This window comes from Aptenodytes patagonicus, chromosome 1 (assembly GCF_965638725.1).
Source record: "Aptenodytes patagonicus chromosome 1, bAptPat1.pri.cur, whole genome shotgun sequence".
Taxonomy (NCBI): Eukaryota; Metazoa; Chordata; class Aves; order Sphenisciformes; family Spheniscidae; genus Aptenodytes; species Aptenodytes patagonicus.
The window spans coordinates 213,248,749-213,265,305 of record NC_134949.1 but is presented as its reverse complement, the minus strand read 5'-3'; the positions used below and the strand labels follow the sequence as shown (position 1 = coordinate 213,265,305).

Below are 16,557 nucleotides of genomic sequence, written 5' to 3'. Positions count from 1 at the left end.
AGTAGACTAAGCAGAACTCAATCATATCTTTTTGGCCTTGCACTATAACTAGACTTCCATCTAAATGTTCCTAATCCTTCTGTATTTCAAGAACCTACAAGAATAGAGCTGACTCCCAAGAAGATAGAGTTAACGGTTGGAGAAAGCATTGTCCTCAGTTGCAAAGCCCTTCATGACAACACACTAGATGTCATTTTCTATTGGACACTCAATGGGCAGCCAATTGACTTTGAAAAAGAAGGTGGACACTTTGAAAGCATCAAGGCAGTAAGTGATCATGCGTTTGTCATCTGTGTGCTATGAACTGATAGAAATTTGCATGCTTTTACATGTCTCCCATTTATCAAATTCTGACCAAACTGAAAGATAACTGGTTTCACTAATGTTGGAAAGAAATGTTAGCTAGAGGAGGTGCAAACTGCAGGTAACTAGAATTACTTCAAGTAGTTTTAATCAAGAAGATATTAAATGTAAACTTATACATCCTATTATTAGTGAGGCATCTGATGATCTTTGTGAGGGAACAGAAAGTAGTTTAGATCAAATCCTCCTTACATTCTTCTGCTGATTTTAATATAGAAAGGATGCTGCTATAAGCATTGATGTCTTTCTCACAGATAACATGGCTGTTGGAATGCCCTCACCTCCCAATGCTTTTACTTTCCTAGCATATATTTTAATATCTGAATAGCAAAGAGTATACTTTATTTTCCAACTCCCCTGCATGAGGTAGGTTCTAGCTGTGCAACCGTTATTTAAGTCAATAAGAATCACATGGAAAAAATATGCATACCAATTTCAAATATCTCCCCTTGATTCAAAAATACTTTAATATGATCAAACAGTATGATAAAGTAATTCAAACCTGTCCCATGTAAAATGGTTTGAACTTTTCTTAGTAGAAAGAAATCTCTTAATGTGAATAACTTTGGAAATAGAATCTACAGTCATTTAATTCAATCTTCCCACTAATGAAATGTAAATCAAATGTCCATGCTATGTTAACAGAGAAAAATGAAGCTCACAAAGGTCAGGAAATTTTAAAAGTTAATGTATCTAATTTGAGTACAATGTAGTGAGGTCAACTTTGCATTAAAAATCTTGTCAGCTGCAATCAATTCTTCTGCTTGCCTTTATGGAAGTCATACTATATTCACTTTGTGGTGGGTTTGTTGGGGTTTTTTTATTTTGTTTTACTTCAATAAGCTTTTTAATTGAAAAACATTAGTAAGGTATATCTTAGTGTGAAGGTTCTTAGCATATTTATCTTCATCTGAGGAAGTCTAATACTCAAAATCCAGCACTAAATATATAGGAAGGAACCCTATCATTCTTTTTTTTTAACTTCAAGGTTAAAACATTCTTTGATTCAAGAAAACATCCTATGATTACAATTTAACTTCAAGTCATTTCCAAAAATTTGAAATCTAAAATGTGTTATATGGTTCCTTCAGTGTGTTTCAGCATCTTCTGTGCTGAAGGGAATTTTTAATCACCGGGAAAAATCCTCAGCCTAGGAAATTTCCAAAGTCATTTCTCCTATCAAAGTAAAGTTAATTTAATGAAATTGCATTTCTTTTATGAAAACAGGATTTTGTAGATCTTTCAACAAGAATTCTTCATTAATTTCATTGCTACCAGAGAAAGCCCTCAAACTGATAGAAGTACGGCTCATTCAAAGTGAGAACCTGGTAGATGACATACTGGGACTATTTTCAGACAAATATTCATGTGAAACTCACTAAAATTATTAATTCATTTTATTGTCCTGACATGACTAAAATTTTGCCGAAAGCTAATAGATTTAACCAGCTATTTTAGTATGAGTTTATTACTTCCTTCTCACTGTGTTTCTAAAGAGTCACTGCTACTTTACTAAGTGAAAATAGTGTTAATCACTCATAATGGAGTCAATGCTCAATGTCCAAATGACTAAGTGGATTAAAAATAAGTTGTTTATTAAGTAAAAATCTGGTATCTTTCTTTTCAGAGGCACACAAGCAATTTTTTTTTTCCTAAAACATACTTTTTTCAAACAACAAACTTCAGCTGATCAGAAAATAAAACCAGGCTGAAAAGAAGGCATTGCGTATTTTGCAAAATATTATGAAATTAGATCTTACCTTGTCACTGTTAAACCAGTGTTGAAATAGTGAAATACTATGCAACTCTAAACAAATACCAAAATGAAGTGTCAGACCCTGATATTTTTAGACTGGACTAGCTTTGTTTGTCTTTACAAGATTGCTCACACAAGAGATGGTCAGGACATGCTTTATTTACTTGCATTCCTAACTCATTTAAATGTCAAGACATTTCTGGTTTTCACTCTAAAGAGAGAATGGAAGGGTAGGCTTGGATCAACTGGAAGAGGGCTGAAAATACCTATTAACACGTTACAGGCAGGATGGGCAGGGAACGCTCCTTTTCAGAACAGAGATACCAAAACAACCCTGTTAGAACAATCCTCACTGAATTTTTCTGAATTCTGTTGGAAACATGATATATCCTTCTCCCTCTTTTAAAGTAGTAGTTAAAATATATGTAGATCTCCATTCACCAAAAGGCATATCTTGATTTTTGCATTGTCCTGAAATGAAGATGAATCAGTTGAGAGATGCAAAACTCGAAAGTAGCGATTGTGGTAATACAGCAATTTTTTTCTGTTCTGACACAAAAACTCTATAATTCCCATAACTACTCATTTGTGGAGTGTTGTCAATTGTATCTCATTATCATTTCTGTTACCACATAAGCATGTGAAATTAATCACAAGGATGAAAATGTATTTCTTTACCTCATTAAAACCTAAAGCATGACCAGGTACTAAGGAAAAGCAAGATAAAATAAAACTCTTCTGGTTTTCCTATCATGTAATCTCCTTTAACCTATCCAGCTTCAAAGGAGTGATACGCAATGTGATAAAGACACAGGTTTAAGAATGCAGAAAAAAGGAACTTGAAGAAAACTTGAAATTTGATAGAATTCCATCTATATCCCTTATTTTGCATTTCTAAATGAAATATTTTTTTAAATTGCATGAGTTGATCCTGAACAAAATACTTTTTAATGCAGTACATTTAAGAAAAGTAATATCCTTTGTGTGCATGAAGTTACAGAATTATACATCCATTTTGTTCTGCACACATTGATACTTCATCAGATAAAAAAATGTTCAGCTTTGTCTGAAAGCATGACAAATTGAACATTATTTGAATGGGGTTTGTTAATAACAAAACCATTGTCAACCTCTCACCACTGGTTACATTGCTCATACTTTCACTGTGGCAGGCTCAGGTGTTAAGTATGATGAACATTCTGATGCTTAATGCAGTGTTATAAAAGCTATCACCAAAGTAACATTTGTTTGGGCTGTAGATAAATTTCCACTTGCTAAAACTGCATGCTCCCTAGCAATTACAATTAAAAGGAAAAGGAAAAGCTTCTCATAATGATATATATTGCTTTGTTTGTTTTTAAATTATATCTGTAGCTTTTGTACCAAAAAAAAAAAAAGTGTTATCATTTTTAACACAGAGAACTAATTTTTATACAAATTAAAGGTGTTTTTGCTGTTATTTACTGAGCTATCAAGGATTTAGTACCTATAGCAATTTAGGTACTTCAGGGACTTGCCTGGCAAGAGGATAAGTGTGGTAAGGATGTCAAGTTGAACAAAGCTGTGCATGAAGAGGGTATTAAGGAAAAGAGACTGAACTCCACTGGAGTGGCAGCTGCAGACTGCATTCTAGGAAAGGAAAATATCCCAAATATTTTCTATGCATAACTCCACAGTACACTTGGTAGCTGAACAATAACACAAAGGGTTACATATACCCAGAATCCTTTGGCATTACAAAAGTCTTACTTTGACTAACAAAAGACTCTATAGCATTTTAGGGTCTGTGAGGGGTAATCTGTGCAATTAATTGAAACAATTTTGCACAGAAGTCTGAATTGCCAATATTTCTTTCTAGCAACACCAGTGAGCACCTGAGCACAGAAAATATATACCTGCTTGCTTTTATTAGGGTAACTTTTATTAGGGTCCTTTGTGCCAAATCCAGAAGTCCTGTTCAAAATTCTATTCAGAATTTTCTTTTCTAAGATCTCCACTGACCTTAATTTTGTCCTGGAGTTATCTCTTTTCTAGCTAAAGACATCTGATTTTGCCAGTAGATTTTCATCCAGCTATCATGACCTGACCAGGAAGACTGAGTGGATGAGGCCCTCTATAGACAGATAGGAGCAGCCTCACACTCACAAGCCCTGGTCCTCATGGGGGACTTCAACCACCCCAACATCTGTTGGAGGGACAACGCGGCAGGGCATAAGCAATCCGGGAGGTTCCTGGAATGCGTCGATGATAACTTCCTTCTCCAAGTGGTAGAGGAGCCAACGAGGAGAGGTGATATGCTGGACCTTGTTCTCACCAACAAGGAGGGGCTGGTGGGGAATGTGAAGCTCAAGGGCAGCCTGGGCTGCAGGGACCACGAAATGGTGGCGTTCAAGATCCTTAGGGCACCGAGGAGGGCGCACAGCAAGCTCACTACCCTGGCCTTCAGGAGAGCAGACTTTGGCCTCCTCAGGGAGCTGCTTGGTAGAGTGCCATGGGACAAAGCCCTGGAGGGAAGAGGGGCCCAAGGAAGCTGGGTAATATTCAAGGATCACCTCCTCCAAGCTCAGGAGCAATGCATTCCAACAAAGAGGAAGTCAGGCAAAAATGCCAGGAGGCCTGCATGGATGAACAAGGAGCTCCTGGACAAACTCAAACACAAAAAGGAAGCCTACAGAGGGTGGAAGCAAGGACAGGTAGCCTGGGAGGAATACAGAGAAATTGTCCGAGCATCCAGCGATCAGGTTAGGAAAGCTAAAGCCCTGATAGAATGAAATCTGGCCAGGGACATCAAGGGCAACAAGAAAAGATTCTATAGGTACGTTGGGGATAAAAGGAAGATGAAGGAAAATGTGGGCCCTCTCCAGAATGAAACGGGAGACCTGGTTAACTGGGACACGGAGCAGGCGGAGGTACTCAGTGACTTTTTTGCCTTGGTCTTCACCGGCCAGTGCTCGAGCCTCACCACCCAAGCCGCAGAAGGCAAAGGTGGGGACTGGGAGACTGAAGAGCCGCCCACTGTGGGAGAAGATCAGGTTTGAGACCATCTAAGGCACCTGAAGGTGCACAAGCCCATGGGACCTAATGAGATCCATCCGCGGGTCCTGAAGGAACTGGCGGATGAAGTTGCTAAGCCACTATCCATCGTATTTGAGAAATCGTGGCAGTCCGGTGAAGTTCCCACTGACTGGAAAAGGGGAAGCACTGCACCCATTTTTCAAAAGGGAAAAAAGGAAGACCCGGGGAACTACAGGCGAGTCAGTGTCACGTCTGTGCCTGGGAAGATCATGGAACAGATCCTCCTGGAAGCTATGCTAAGGCACATGGAGGACAGGGAGGTGATTCGAGACAGCCAGCATGGCTTCACCAAGGGCAAGTCCTGCCTGACTAACCTAGTGGTCCCCCACAACATCCTTCTCTCTCAACTGGAGAGGTATGGGTTTGATGGGTGGACTGTCCAGTGGGTGAGGAATTGGTTAGATGGTCGCATCCAGAGGGTAGTGGTCAACGGCTCAATGTCCAGATGGAGGTTGGTGATGAGTGGTGTCCTGCAGGGGTCCGTATTGGGACTGGTCCTGTTTAATATCTTCATCAATGACATAGACAGTGGGATCGAGTGCACCCTCAGCAAGTCTGCAGATGACACCAAGCTGAGTGGTGCGGTCGACATGCCAGAGGGACGGGATGCCATCCAGAGGGACCTGGGCAAGCTGGAGAAGTGGGCCCGTGTGAACCTCATGAGGTTTAACAAGGCCAAGGGCAAGGTCCTGCACCTGGGTCGGGGCAACCCCCAGTGTCAATACAGGCTGGGGGATGAAGGGATTGAGAGCAGCCCTGCCGAGAAGGACTTGGGGGTACTGGGGGATGAAAAGCTGGACATGAGCCAGCAATGTGCACTCGCAGCCCAGAAGGCCAATCGTATCCTGGGCTGCATCCAAAGAAGCGTGGCCAGCAGGTCAAGGAAGGGGATTATGCTCTGCTCTGCTGAGACCCCACCTGGAGTACTGCGTCCAGCTCCGGAGCCCTCAGCATAAGACAGACACGGACCTGTTGGAGCAGGTCCAGAAGAGGGCCATGAAAATGATCAGGGGGATGGAACACCTCTCCTATGAGGAAAAGCTGAGCAAGTTGGGGTTGTTCAGCCTGGAGAAGAGAAGGCTTTGGGGAGACCTTCTTGCAGCCTATCAGTACTTAAAGGGGGCTTATAAGAAAGATGGCAGCAAACTTTTTAGCAGGGCCTGTTGCGACAGGACAAGGGGGGATGGCTTTAAACTAAAGGGGGGTAGATTTAGACTAGATAGAAGGAAGAAATTTTTTACGATGGCGGTGGTGAAACACTGGCAGAGGTTGCACAGAGAGGTGGTGGATGCCCCATCCCTGGCAACATTAAAGGTCAGATTGGAGGGGGCTCTGAGCAACCTGATCTAGTTGAAGATGCCCCTGCCCACGGCAGGGGGGTTGGACTAGATGACCTTTAGAGGTCCCTTCCAATCCAAACTATTCTATGATCTTATGACCATCATTCCAACTCTGTGTTTGAAAGCTGATACTGTTTTTATGGCAGCCAAGCAAAATGATTTATTGCGGTTATCCACAGACTGAGAAGCAGCAGCACTGCTCTTAGTGTCCTTCACCTTGACCTGCATGAGTACCTTTCAGACTCAGGAAAGTGATTTAGTCTCAATGTCTTCTTGGTCTTTGATCTTAGCTGAAACTGCCACCATGGGAAGCAATAAGCACAACTTGTCATGTTATATTTTATATTGGTCATTTGTTCACATGGAAGTGAATTGATATCTATTCTTTCAGTTTGAAAAGGCCAGTCGATACAAACCGGACAATACATTTACTACTGTCTAGCACTGGAGACTTCAATGTGATGAACAAGAACCTGTGAGAGAGCATGATTTTGCACTTTTCCTTACATTTCCAAGTCTCTCCTTAGTTTGTTGCAGTACTTCAATCATATTTTAGAAGTTAAGATTAAAATTTCCTAAGCATTTTCTAAATAGGCAGCGCTAAGTTCTACACTACATGGAATCAATTAAAACAGCAGGCTGTTAATAATAATGTCTTTCCTCTTTATTGGACAAAAAAACAAACAAGGGTAATTAAATAGGGGTTTTATTTAACACCCTCCCTCCTCCCCACACTGAGGAAAACAGCAATAATTGTCAAAAGTCTTGTAGAAGATACATACTCTATGAACAGAGAATTTCTGTTCAGGGTAATGCTGCTATATCAACCTCATTGCTATCAATTTGTTTCAGTGTTTGTCACAGTACTTTCCTGCTGATGGAAGAGGCTGAACACAGCCATTATGTCAACTCAAATCTCCAGATATTTCAGCCCTGTACTCATTACCAGGTTTTCCCCGTTTGTCATGCTACAGCAGTTAAATACTTGAGTGATCAGAAGCAGTTTCAAAATAAAAAATTTATCTTGTCTTTTGGTAACACAAATTTCTTGTAAACTAGGGAGGGTACAAAATGGAATAAGGATTTCTGGTCAAAAAACTTTGAAATGTGTGTTTTATGACTGGTAACTACAAACCAAAATCTGAACACAATGAAGACCACGGTCTAATAATGCACTTTACAATGTGTTGCTTCCAGGATATAAACAGTGCCAGTGAACTGATTGAATGTATAGACGTACCTGCATGCTGTGTTAGAATGGGACACTCCAAACATTTCCTAGAATCAAACAATTATGTAAACTGGTGTGCCCAAATATTTGTGCCTTTGGCTATGAATAGAGAATAAGGGAGAGAGATGATAAGTAACATCTCCTCTATATAATTTTACTTTGGAGGAGGGATATAACTGAACATTTTGGAAAGTATGAGTCTCTTAACGTTCCTGAATACAAATTACTATAAAAAAAAAATTGTAATAAAAAAGTCATGAAATACAGTCAGATAATTTTTACACTGGTTTATTTTATTAAGGTATTTGGTACCTTCCTTTGTTTACAAGAAACATTCTAAAGAGAAAAATCTTGGGATAAATAAAAGATTTTTCATGACAGTCCATTCTCTCCCCTGTTTACTTGCAAGTGATGGATCATTTAACTGCTTGGCACGGTGTTAATCTGGGTTATAACAGCACAGCCGATTGTTTGAACACCTGATCAATATCAGCCTTCCTAACGTTAAGGCCCTCCATTTGCAGCTCTGCTGTCTATTTTTCACTTGCAGCTCTGCAACCTTTCTCCCAAGCTGTTGTGGCAGTGTTTTCCAGAGCCTTCCTGGCAGTATTTCTCCCTTGCAGTTCTTACACTGCTGATCTCCTGGTTTTGTTCTCGTGGCCTTGCACCTGCAAACCCCAGTCATGTTGTTATGGTGGGATCTCATGGGAAGGAGCTCCCACTGGCCTGAAACTCACCCCTCCCTCCTTCTCCCTTTCTTTGTCTCTTGTTTTGTAAACCAAACCACAGTGTGCAGCAAAGTAGATAACAGTCATGTAAATACTTAATAAATATCCAACAATATACCTGCTCAGAAGCTTAACAATCAATCACTGTGCAACAACTTCTCTTAATTAACATATTCCAATCAACATTCACATATAGGACATTTGAGTAGGTCCCAAAGAAAAGGTTACAACACTGGGGGAAAAAAAGGGAAATAATAATCTTCATCATCATCTTCCTCATCGCCATCTACTGCACTGGAGAGAGCCTCAAGAAGAGAATACTCTTTCTGGCTGGCCACCAGGAAGAGTTTTTCTTTTTCCTTTTCTCTCTCTCTCCTCATTGCCTTTTTTATTTCTCACCTGGGTAGCTTTCTTTCCTAGAGTTGATGTATGCCATCATCTATGGACCCTGTTAATAAATCTCTGTTCATGTAAGGCTGTCACAACATTCTTCATGCAGCACACTAATGAAATCCCAATCATGTGTCTGCTCTTTATGATTCCTGGTTTGATGTCTTCTGAAAATGGCACACTTGTCCCAGATGGGTTTTGCTTTCATTTCTGTCATCTTCATCCACGATTATCACCATGCTTCCACTCAAATCAGATGTGTAGCTCCATGCTCTCTTTTTCCTCTTTCTGCATCTTTAAACAGGAGCACAGGTACCCCATATTATTCTTTCTTTTCTTCCTTTTTTCTCCTGGTAATAACAACTCAGATACAGAACATGAATTTAGCAACATGAGTGTAGTGGGCCTCTCTGTCCTGAAGCTTGCCATTTCATATCCCATCTTTTTTCTCATTCCTTCCCATTTTCAATACTTTTTCTATGTTTTCTTTAATCCCTAGATTTCACAAAACTACGCCAGTACAGGACATACTACCTGACATCAGATACTCATTTAACTTCACCTCTTCCTCTGCCTTCTCTCAATAAAATGAATCAAACTCATTTGCAGCAATTCAAGCTGCACTTTAAAGTCCTCCCTATACACTCCCAAAACCCCAACAGTCTCTGGCATCCACTCCCAACCACCAGTGCTCTCCCAAAACAACTGTTTTCTTTATTCTTGTTTTCTCTATGCAAACTGCTCAAAAATACTGCCACTGGAAGGGTCCACACCTCCCCTGGGTAATTCTTATGGATCCACAAACCTGAAAACTTTGAAAACCATCTTTTTTACTTCTTATAGATGGAGAAAATGCAACTTGTGTATTACCAGGTATCCCTCAGTCAACCTGCATCAGCCTGGATACTACTATACTACCATTATTATACTACCACATACCACTAATCACAACAAAATCAATAACAATAATTTCATCTTCTTTCTTCTTCTTCCAAATGTGCTTATATGATTAAAAGACAGAACTCAATATAAATTTCCATTATCACTATATCAACAGAGAAATCTGCTGCTTTTTAACAGATTAAATATTTGTAATTTGTAAACGTCATGAGCAGTAAACAGGCAAGTGGTTGATGTGTTCAAACCTGAGAATTTACATGAAATGGCACTTAAATTGTCCTAAATGTATTATGAACAGAAGTTGGCTTGAAGCCAACAATCTATCATAATGCATATATAAATTTTCAGCTTAAGTTAAAAGAAGTTTATTGTATTACTATTTTTCATGTACTGTTGATGGTACAAAGCTAACATTGCCACGAGGTTATTCTGTAAGATCATTAGTTCGCTTCAGATAAATTCACCAAAAATAAACTCCATTGCTAGTCAAATATGTCAAACAATCAAGATTCAACTGTGAAATAATTTTTCAATTTAATCTGACTGAATTTCATTAATAAAGGTTATTTTGCTAAATCAAATAATGTATGAGTCAGGAATTCACTTAACTGGTATGTTATCTGTAAAAACACCCATATATTTTAAATAATCATTTAAGCTGAATAAGATAGCACTAACAACCCAGGTCATTCTTGTTTAGGATCAAATCTCAGACGCACTTAATTATAGACCATTGTTTTACTGTTCTCAGTTTATACAGAATATGACTTTACAAAATGTTTAGGTATTTTTCAAGCTTTTTGTACCTCCCAAGCATTCTCATCTGTATAGAAACCACTTTGTAGGAAAGCTTCTTCACCTCTCACTGTCAAGAGATTTAAATGACAGCAAGCAAACCCCGGTAAACCCCTGTAGTCACAGTAAAGAAATGACTCAAACACCCCTTAGGCTTTCATCATAAAAGTTTTCCTGCAATGGCAGTCAGTGTTTGCCCACTCTTTTTTCCCATTGATTTAAGCTTTTGTTGAATCATGATCATTTATAATAGTCTCACTACCTTTTTTAGACATATTCTTCCCAAGCAGAGAGCCAATTTTCACTGCATGTTGTCCAGGTTGAGTTCCCAACCTGAATCCTCAGTACAATAATAGGCAGCCTTTCTAGACCCCAGGTCTTTGCAGTGCAGAAGCTGAGAGCTGCGAGTCGCCGCATCATCTCTATTGACTACCCAGTATTTTGAACTTCTTTGCCTTTTTGTCCCTCCTTCCAAGATAAATCAGAGCTACATTCACAGAACTGCAGTTGGAGTGTGAAAGGGAAGTATGACGATCAATGTAGAAAATGAGCAGCATTAGAAACAGATTAAATGAAAACTAGGGTTGATATAATGACAAGAGAATGATTTAAGGTTCCTAAGTTTCATATGTATTTTCCACATATGATTCTGTAGTTTGAACATATGTGATAAACTGTGTAATAATCAAACCAATGTTTAATTCTTCCATGGAAGAGGTAGGGGGAAAGAAACAAGAGACTTGCTAGATGTTTAAAAAGTGCTCTACAGCGTGACTGTGAGCTCCATTTCAAATGCAGGCAGATTATAGATTGTTCTTGTGCAAAGCCTTCAAAAGAAAAGTTTGGATACTGAATGAACAACCTTGGTTTAGAGTAAAAACTCAGCAAATGAATGGACAGATTAACAGGGAGGTTTCCTAGCAACTGGCTCAAGATAATGGACTCACTCTCACAGGAAGAATAAGTATAATTCTCTTCACTTGAAGAACCATATGTAAAAGTTGCTTTACTGCAAAGCAGCTCACAACCTCTTAGGATTTATGAAATGGAAAGGAAAAAACCCACATACAACTTCCCCTTTGTGGGGATGTTGGATGGCTGAAGAAGTATTAATTCACCAACAGTAAGTTCTCTGCAAGTTGGCTTTTTTTTTTTTCCCCCTCTGCAAATCCCCAGCATTAGGACAATGGATGCAAAAGGCAAATCCAACAAGGTGATTCTCATCGAGCAAAGTATGCATATTACATGCTCCTTGGAGCCTTTTTGAGTTTGGGGAAGTATCTCCACATCAAAAGCAAATGCTATGTATAGGTGGCACCAATTCTTGTGAAAAATTACTTCAAGCAATACTTTACAGGTAAAGCTAATTAGATACATTGCAGACACAACTATGACCTCAGATAACATGCCATCCTGGAGCAGAGAGAACAATAGATTGACACAGCACTCAGCACTGGAGCTGCCCAGAACCTGATGAATGGGATACTCGGGACCATAATACAAATTATACAATAATTTATTGTCCTAGAGGGAACCATTAGTCATGACAGATAGCATTGATAGCTGTATTATTATTTATTCACTGCTTAATGAAGACCAGGAGTGTGTTCAGTGTTACAGGAGGTCCATAGCTGATGCTGGCCTTGAAGGTTACATTTAGCTTTCCTTAAAATAATTAGAATTTGGCTGTTAAACCTATCTGTTTGGGGTTTGTTTGGGGTTTTTTAAGCCTTAGCTTCGGTAAAGTACAAGATATATTCCACACAGTAGAAGTTTATACTGAACAAATATAAATACTTTTTATACTTGGCTAAATGGGTAATATATCATATTCAGAACACCAAAGAATATAGATTTTTCTAATAAAATGCTACATTGAAATAGTGCACTGATTGCAAAATATGCAGTCACAGAAGAGCATAAAATTAGTGGAATAAAAAGCAGCTTTTAAAAATGTACACTTAATAAAATCGAAATTTAGATGTAAACAAAGAAATTTAAACACCACTAATTTCAGCTTTGAATAATATTGGGACCACGTGGTTGCTGATACACCAGGCTGTTCTAATTCATGTTAGTCCAGATGAGAGATCTTTCTACACTGTTTGCATCCACGTCACCCAGTTCTTGTCTTCCCCAAAGGGGAGGGTATGTCTCTGCTTTTGCTGAAGCTTTATGTCTTTTTCCACTGAGACAAGATTAAAAGCAGAAGACAAAGTTTCTGATCTTAGATACTTTTCTCAATGGAGTCTCTGCTGCATTCCTGCTTAGCAGTTTTTTTAAACTGGATTGTAATCTCTCAAATTTAAGCAGCAGCTGCAATGACATGGTGGGGAGATTTTCTTAAGATTTGGAAGGTCAGCATGTCAGTTTAACGCCCCCCCCCAGCCCTGTTGTGGCCTTGAACCTCTCATTACAGGATAAACTGATCAACAAAACAATCCGTCTCCCAAGACTTGGAAGAGTCTTGGAAAAAAACACTTTATAAATATCACTGAACGGCAAATAATATAGTATTTTTTAGAGGTCTTGGTCAAACACAGCTAAAATGTCTCATTATTTTCCATGATCAAGCATCTAATGTCTGAGCATATATCCATCTGTATTAAACACAGTGAGTTTAATTTCTTTCCACTCACACATCCTGAGCAATGCTGGCTGCACATCCTGTTATGCTGTAATAAATGTGTTTCATGGGGATCTGTTGTACTGCACTGCTCTCCACTTAAAGCAATGATTCTTTCAGTTGCTGCTTGTCTGCCCAGTTACACAGGTGTGCAGATGAAATAAATATATTTTTCCTGATAAGAATATTAGGATTCACACAGTCATGAACTCTCTGGAAGTTAGAGTGACAGCCAAGATTTTTAACAGCTCCTGAGCAATGAAACCAGACAGTTGCTATCCATTATGATTTTCCTCCCACTTAATAACAAAACACACATTAAATGTAAATTACCCTCAAGAGAGGACAAATGTGGACTGATTCTGGTTTTATCCTTCTAATAGCTAAGGATTTGTACCAGAATCACTAATCATCTTGAGCAACCCATGTTTCAACGGCTAGTATATGCTGCTGTGCTAGACAACTTAAAAAATTTGTATCCTGAAGTTGACTCCTGGTAGGAGTGTGAGCTCTTCTTCTGCATTTAGAGGTGCAGAGTACTCAGATATTCTTTTCTACTGCTGTGAGTTCTGATATGCCAGAGCAAGAACATAGGAATTGCTTTATGGACTAACTGGTCTGAATATCTTCCCTCCAGCAACATCATTAACAAGGCCACTTCAGAAAGCAAAACACTACCATTGTATTCACATCCTTAGATCTACAGGGTTATTAAGCTATAGGTCATGCCCACATTCACTTTGGTCTCAGTGGCAACCTCGATGTCCCACCTCTCTTTTCCTTCTTTGCATGTGAATATGCTTCGGTAAAGATTTTGCCTTGGTGCTACATGGACTATTATGACAAGTTCAGTTCCAAAAATGCAAATGAAGAGATGATTGGCTGAAGAAGGTGTGCCAAGATGTGCTGAAAAGAAACTATTCTGCCTAGAAAGAAAAAACTGAATTATAGAAGATTGGATCTTGGAACCAATCCTATTTCATCTTGTCTTTAATGACCTTGACATAAGAGATAGAAGTATGCAAATGACAATTTCATGGTACAAAATTGGACGTATTACCAATACAGCAGATGAGGAAAATAACACATGGGAACAGACAAGAAATGTAATACTTCAGAGCACATGGTCATGCACATATGGACTACTGGTTATAAAGTGGGAGCTCATACCTTGCAAATGATTGAGAATGATAAAGATCTGAGTGCAACTACCTGAGCACAGAATAAGCATGTGCCAAAAAAACAGGCAAATAGGAATCTAGGTGGAGTCAGTGACACATTTCCAGCCCAGATAGAGAAGTATCAACATGTACACCCCTAGTAAGACTTTATTTTGAATGCAGGGTACAATTCTAGTCATTCAGGATCAAAATGACTCAAATTAGAACTGCTGCATAGGAATATTATGACACAGGAAACATCATTCAAGGAAAGACTGTCAATCTTTACTTGGTTAGCAAAGTAAATAAAAATCTGAGAAAGGAAATGCCTATACTCAATAAATGTTTCTTAAAGTGAAACACCAAGGAGGTACATATAAACCCTTGTATATATATAAAATATACAGTAATATATATTATAATATATTAACTATATAGCAGTCAATTCTTAATAATATGTAATATAGAATATACAATATATAATATATGATAAATATAACTTAATATAACAAATGTTATATACCATATTTTATTCTATTTATTACTTTACATTATCTCATATTATATTATTGTATAAAATGTACTATACATGATATAATATATTTTATATAGATATAATATATATAAACTCAGGTAATATAATAGTGAACAGTAGAATAATAGTGGTTTATAGAATAAAACAATATATTATTATATATTATAAATTATATATTATTGCTCATGCAATTATTAAAATTATGCATTATATATTATAGATTGTATAAATGTGATAATTATATATTATAGATCACAAAATTATATGCAAAATATTAATTTTATGTAATCTATAATGTAATGTTATACAAACTACATTAATGTTGGAAAAACTTAACGTTAGGTTCACATATCATACAAAGTAGCAATGTTAAGGACGTTTAGAGATATATGCAGGACATTATGTCTATCTTGGGCTGATATATTAAAATTATTTCCATTTGACTCTTAAGAGAAAAAATATGCTTTGAAAGGAACAAAAATACTTATGGTAATTTGCTAAAATTGATGGTGCTTACATTAAATCAAAAAGTTGCAAGCATTTTTAGGACACAGAATTGAGAAAATAAACTGCAATTGCTACACCATGTGGTCAGGGTGACTTTTGTTCACACTTATCTGTTCTTTTCCTGAGCAGTGACTATATTAAATCAACCATATCTGTAGACTTGGGTTCACTAAATCTGATGGAGTTACATTTATTGACTCCAGTAACTTTTATACACAAGAATGATTTTGTACATGCAAAATCTAATATTATTGCTTGAATTTATGAAATAATACAGAGATTCTTAGCAAAAGCCATTTATCCTCCAAAAGGCTGTTCTACTTTCAAGTTTTCTCTTTTCTGCTCGTAATTTTGGGGCATTGTAATTACTCTTGGCTAGAAGAATAAAAAAATAAAAATTTGAACTGGTTCTCTGTGTATGCTCATCCAGGGATTGCATGTTTCAGATTTAAACATATAGAGTTTTCAACAGTAAAAATGAGAATCTGTTCATATTTCCTCAATCATATTTAGTATTAATTTCCCCTATGTCAATAAAAAATCAATCAACATTATCTTTTAAGTTATCTTAATTTCATTACAATAGAGAGACATACTCCAAATGTCGTTGCATTGTAGGGAAGAGGAAGATGAAGAAAGAGCCTTTCATTTCTAAGGACTTTTTTAATACCAAGGATTGCATCCAAAATATTTCCGTTCATCTCTTTAATGAATTTCTTTGCGCTAGTTTGGAATCATTTTCTCTGAGCATGCAAATATGCATAGTGTGCTTTAAGCAAAGTCAAAGTTATTAAAAACCTGAAATCCTCTTCTTTAATTCCTGTTAACAATTGTATAAATGCAGTGTTCTGGTAATCCTCAAAAGAGGGTATTAGGGCACATAAATCTTGTAAGATGAAAGCTGCAATCATGAGTTTCTCACACTGTACAAAACACCCTCGTGAACAACTCTGAACACAGATTTACTGAATTTTAAACTGGCATTTCATCCCTGTTTCAGCAAGCATCCTCTGCAGATTTAATGATCAGGAACATCCTCCTGATGCACGCCGGGAGATACGGCTGCAGGGTTCAGACCGCAGCGGACACCGTGTCAGATGAGACAGAGCTGCTTGTTAGGGGTGAGTATGCTCGTGGTGCCACCTGAAAAC

At 38.0% G+C, this 16,557-nt stretch overlaps 1 protein-coding gene across 7 annotated transcripts in view; it reads left to right on the top strand.

Moving 5' to 3' along the window:
* CNTN5 (contactin 5) overlaps positions 1-16,557 on the top strand; it is a 721,166-nt gene that overhangs the window by 645,697 nt on the left and 58,912 nt on the right. For all 7 annotated transcript variants that reach the window (XM_076328246.1, XM_076328247.1, XM_076328249.1 and 4 more), the window contains 2 exons: positions 92-267; positions 16,407-16,527. In XM_076328246.1, coding sequence (XP_076184361.1) covers positions 92-267; positions 16,407-16,527 — 297 coding nt within the window. The remainder of the gene's footprint in view (positions 1-91; positions 268-16,406; positions 16,528-16,557) is intronic.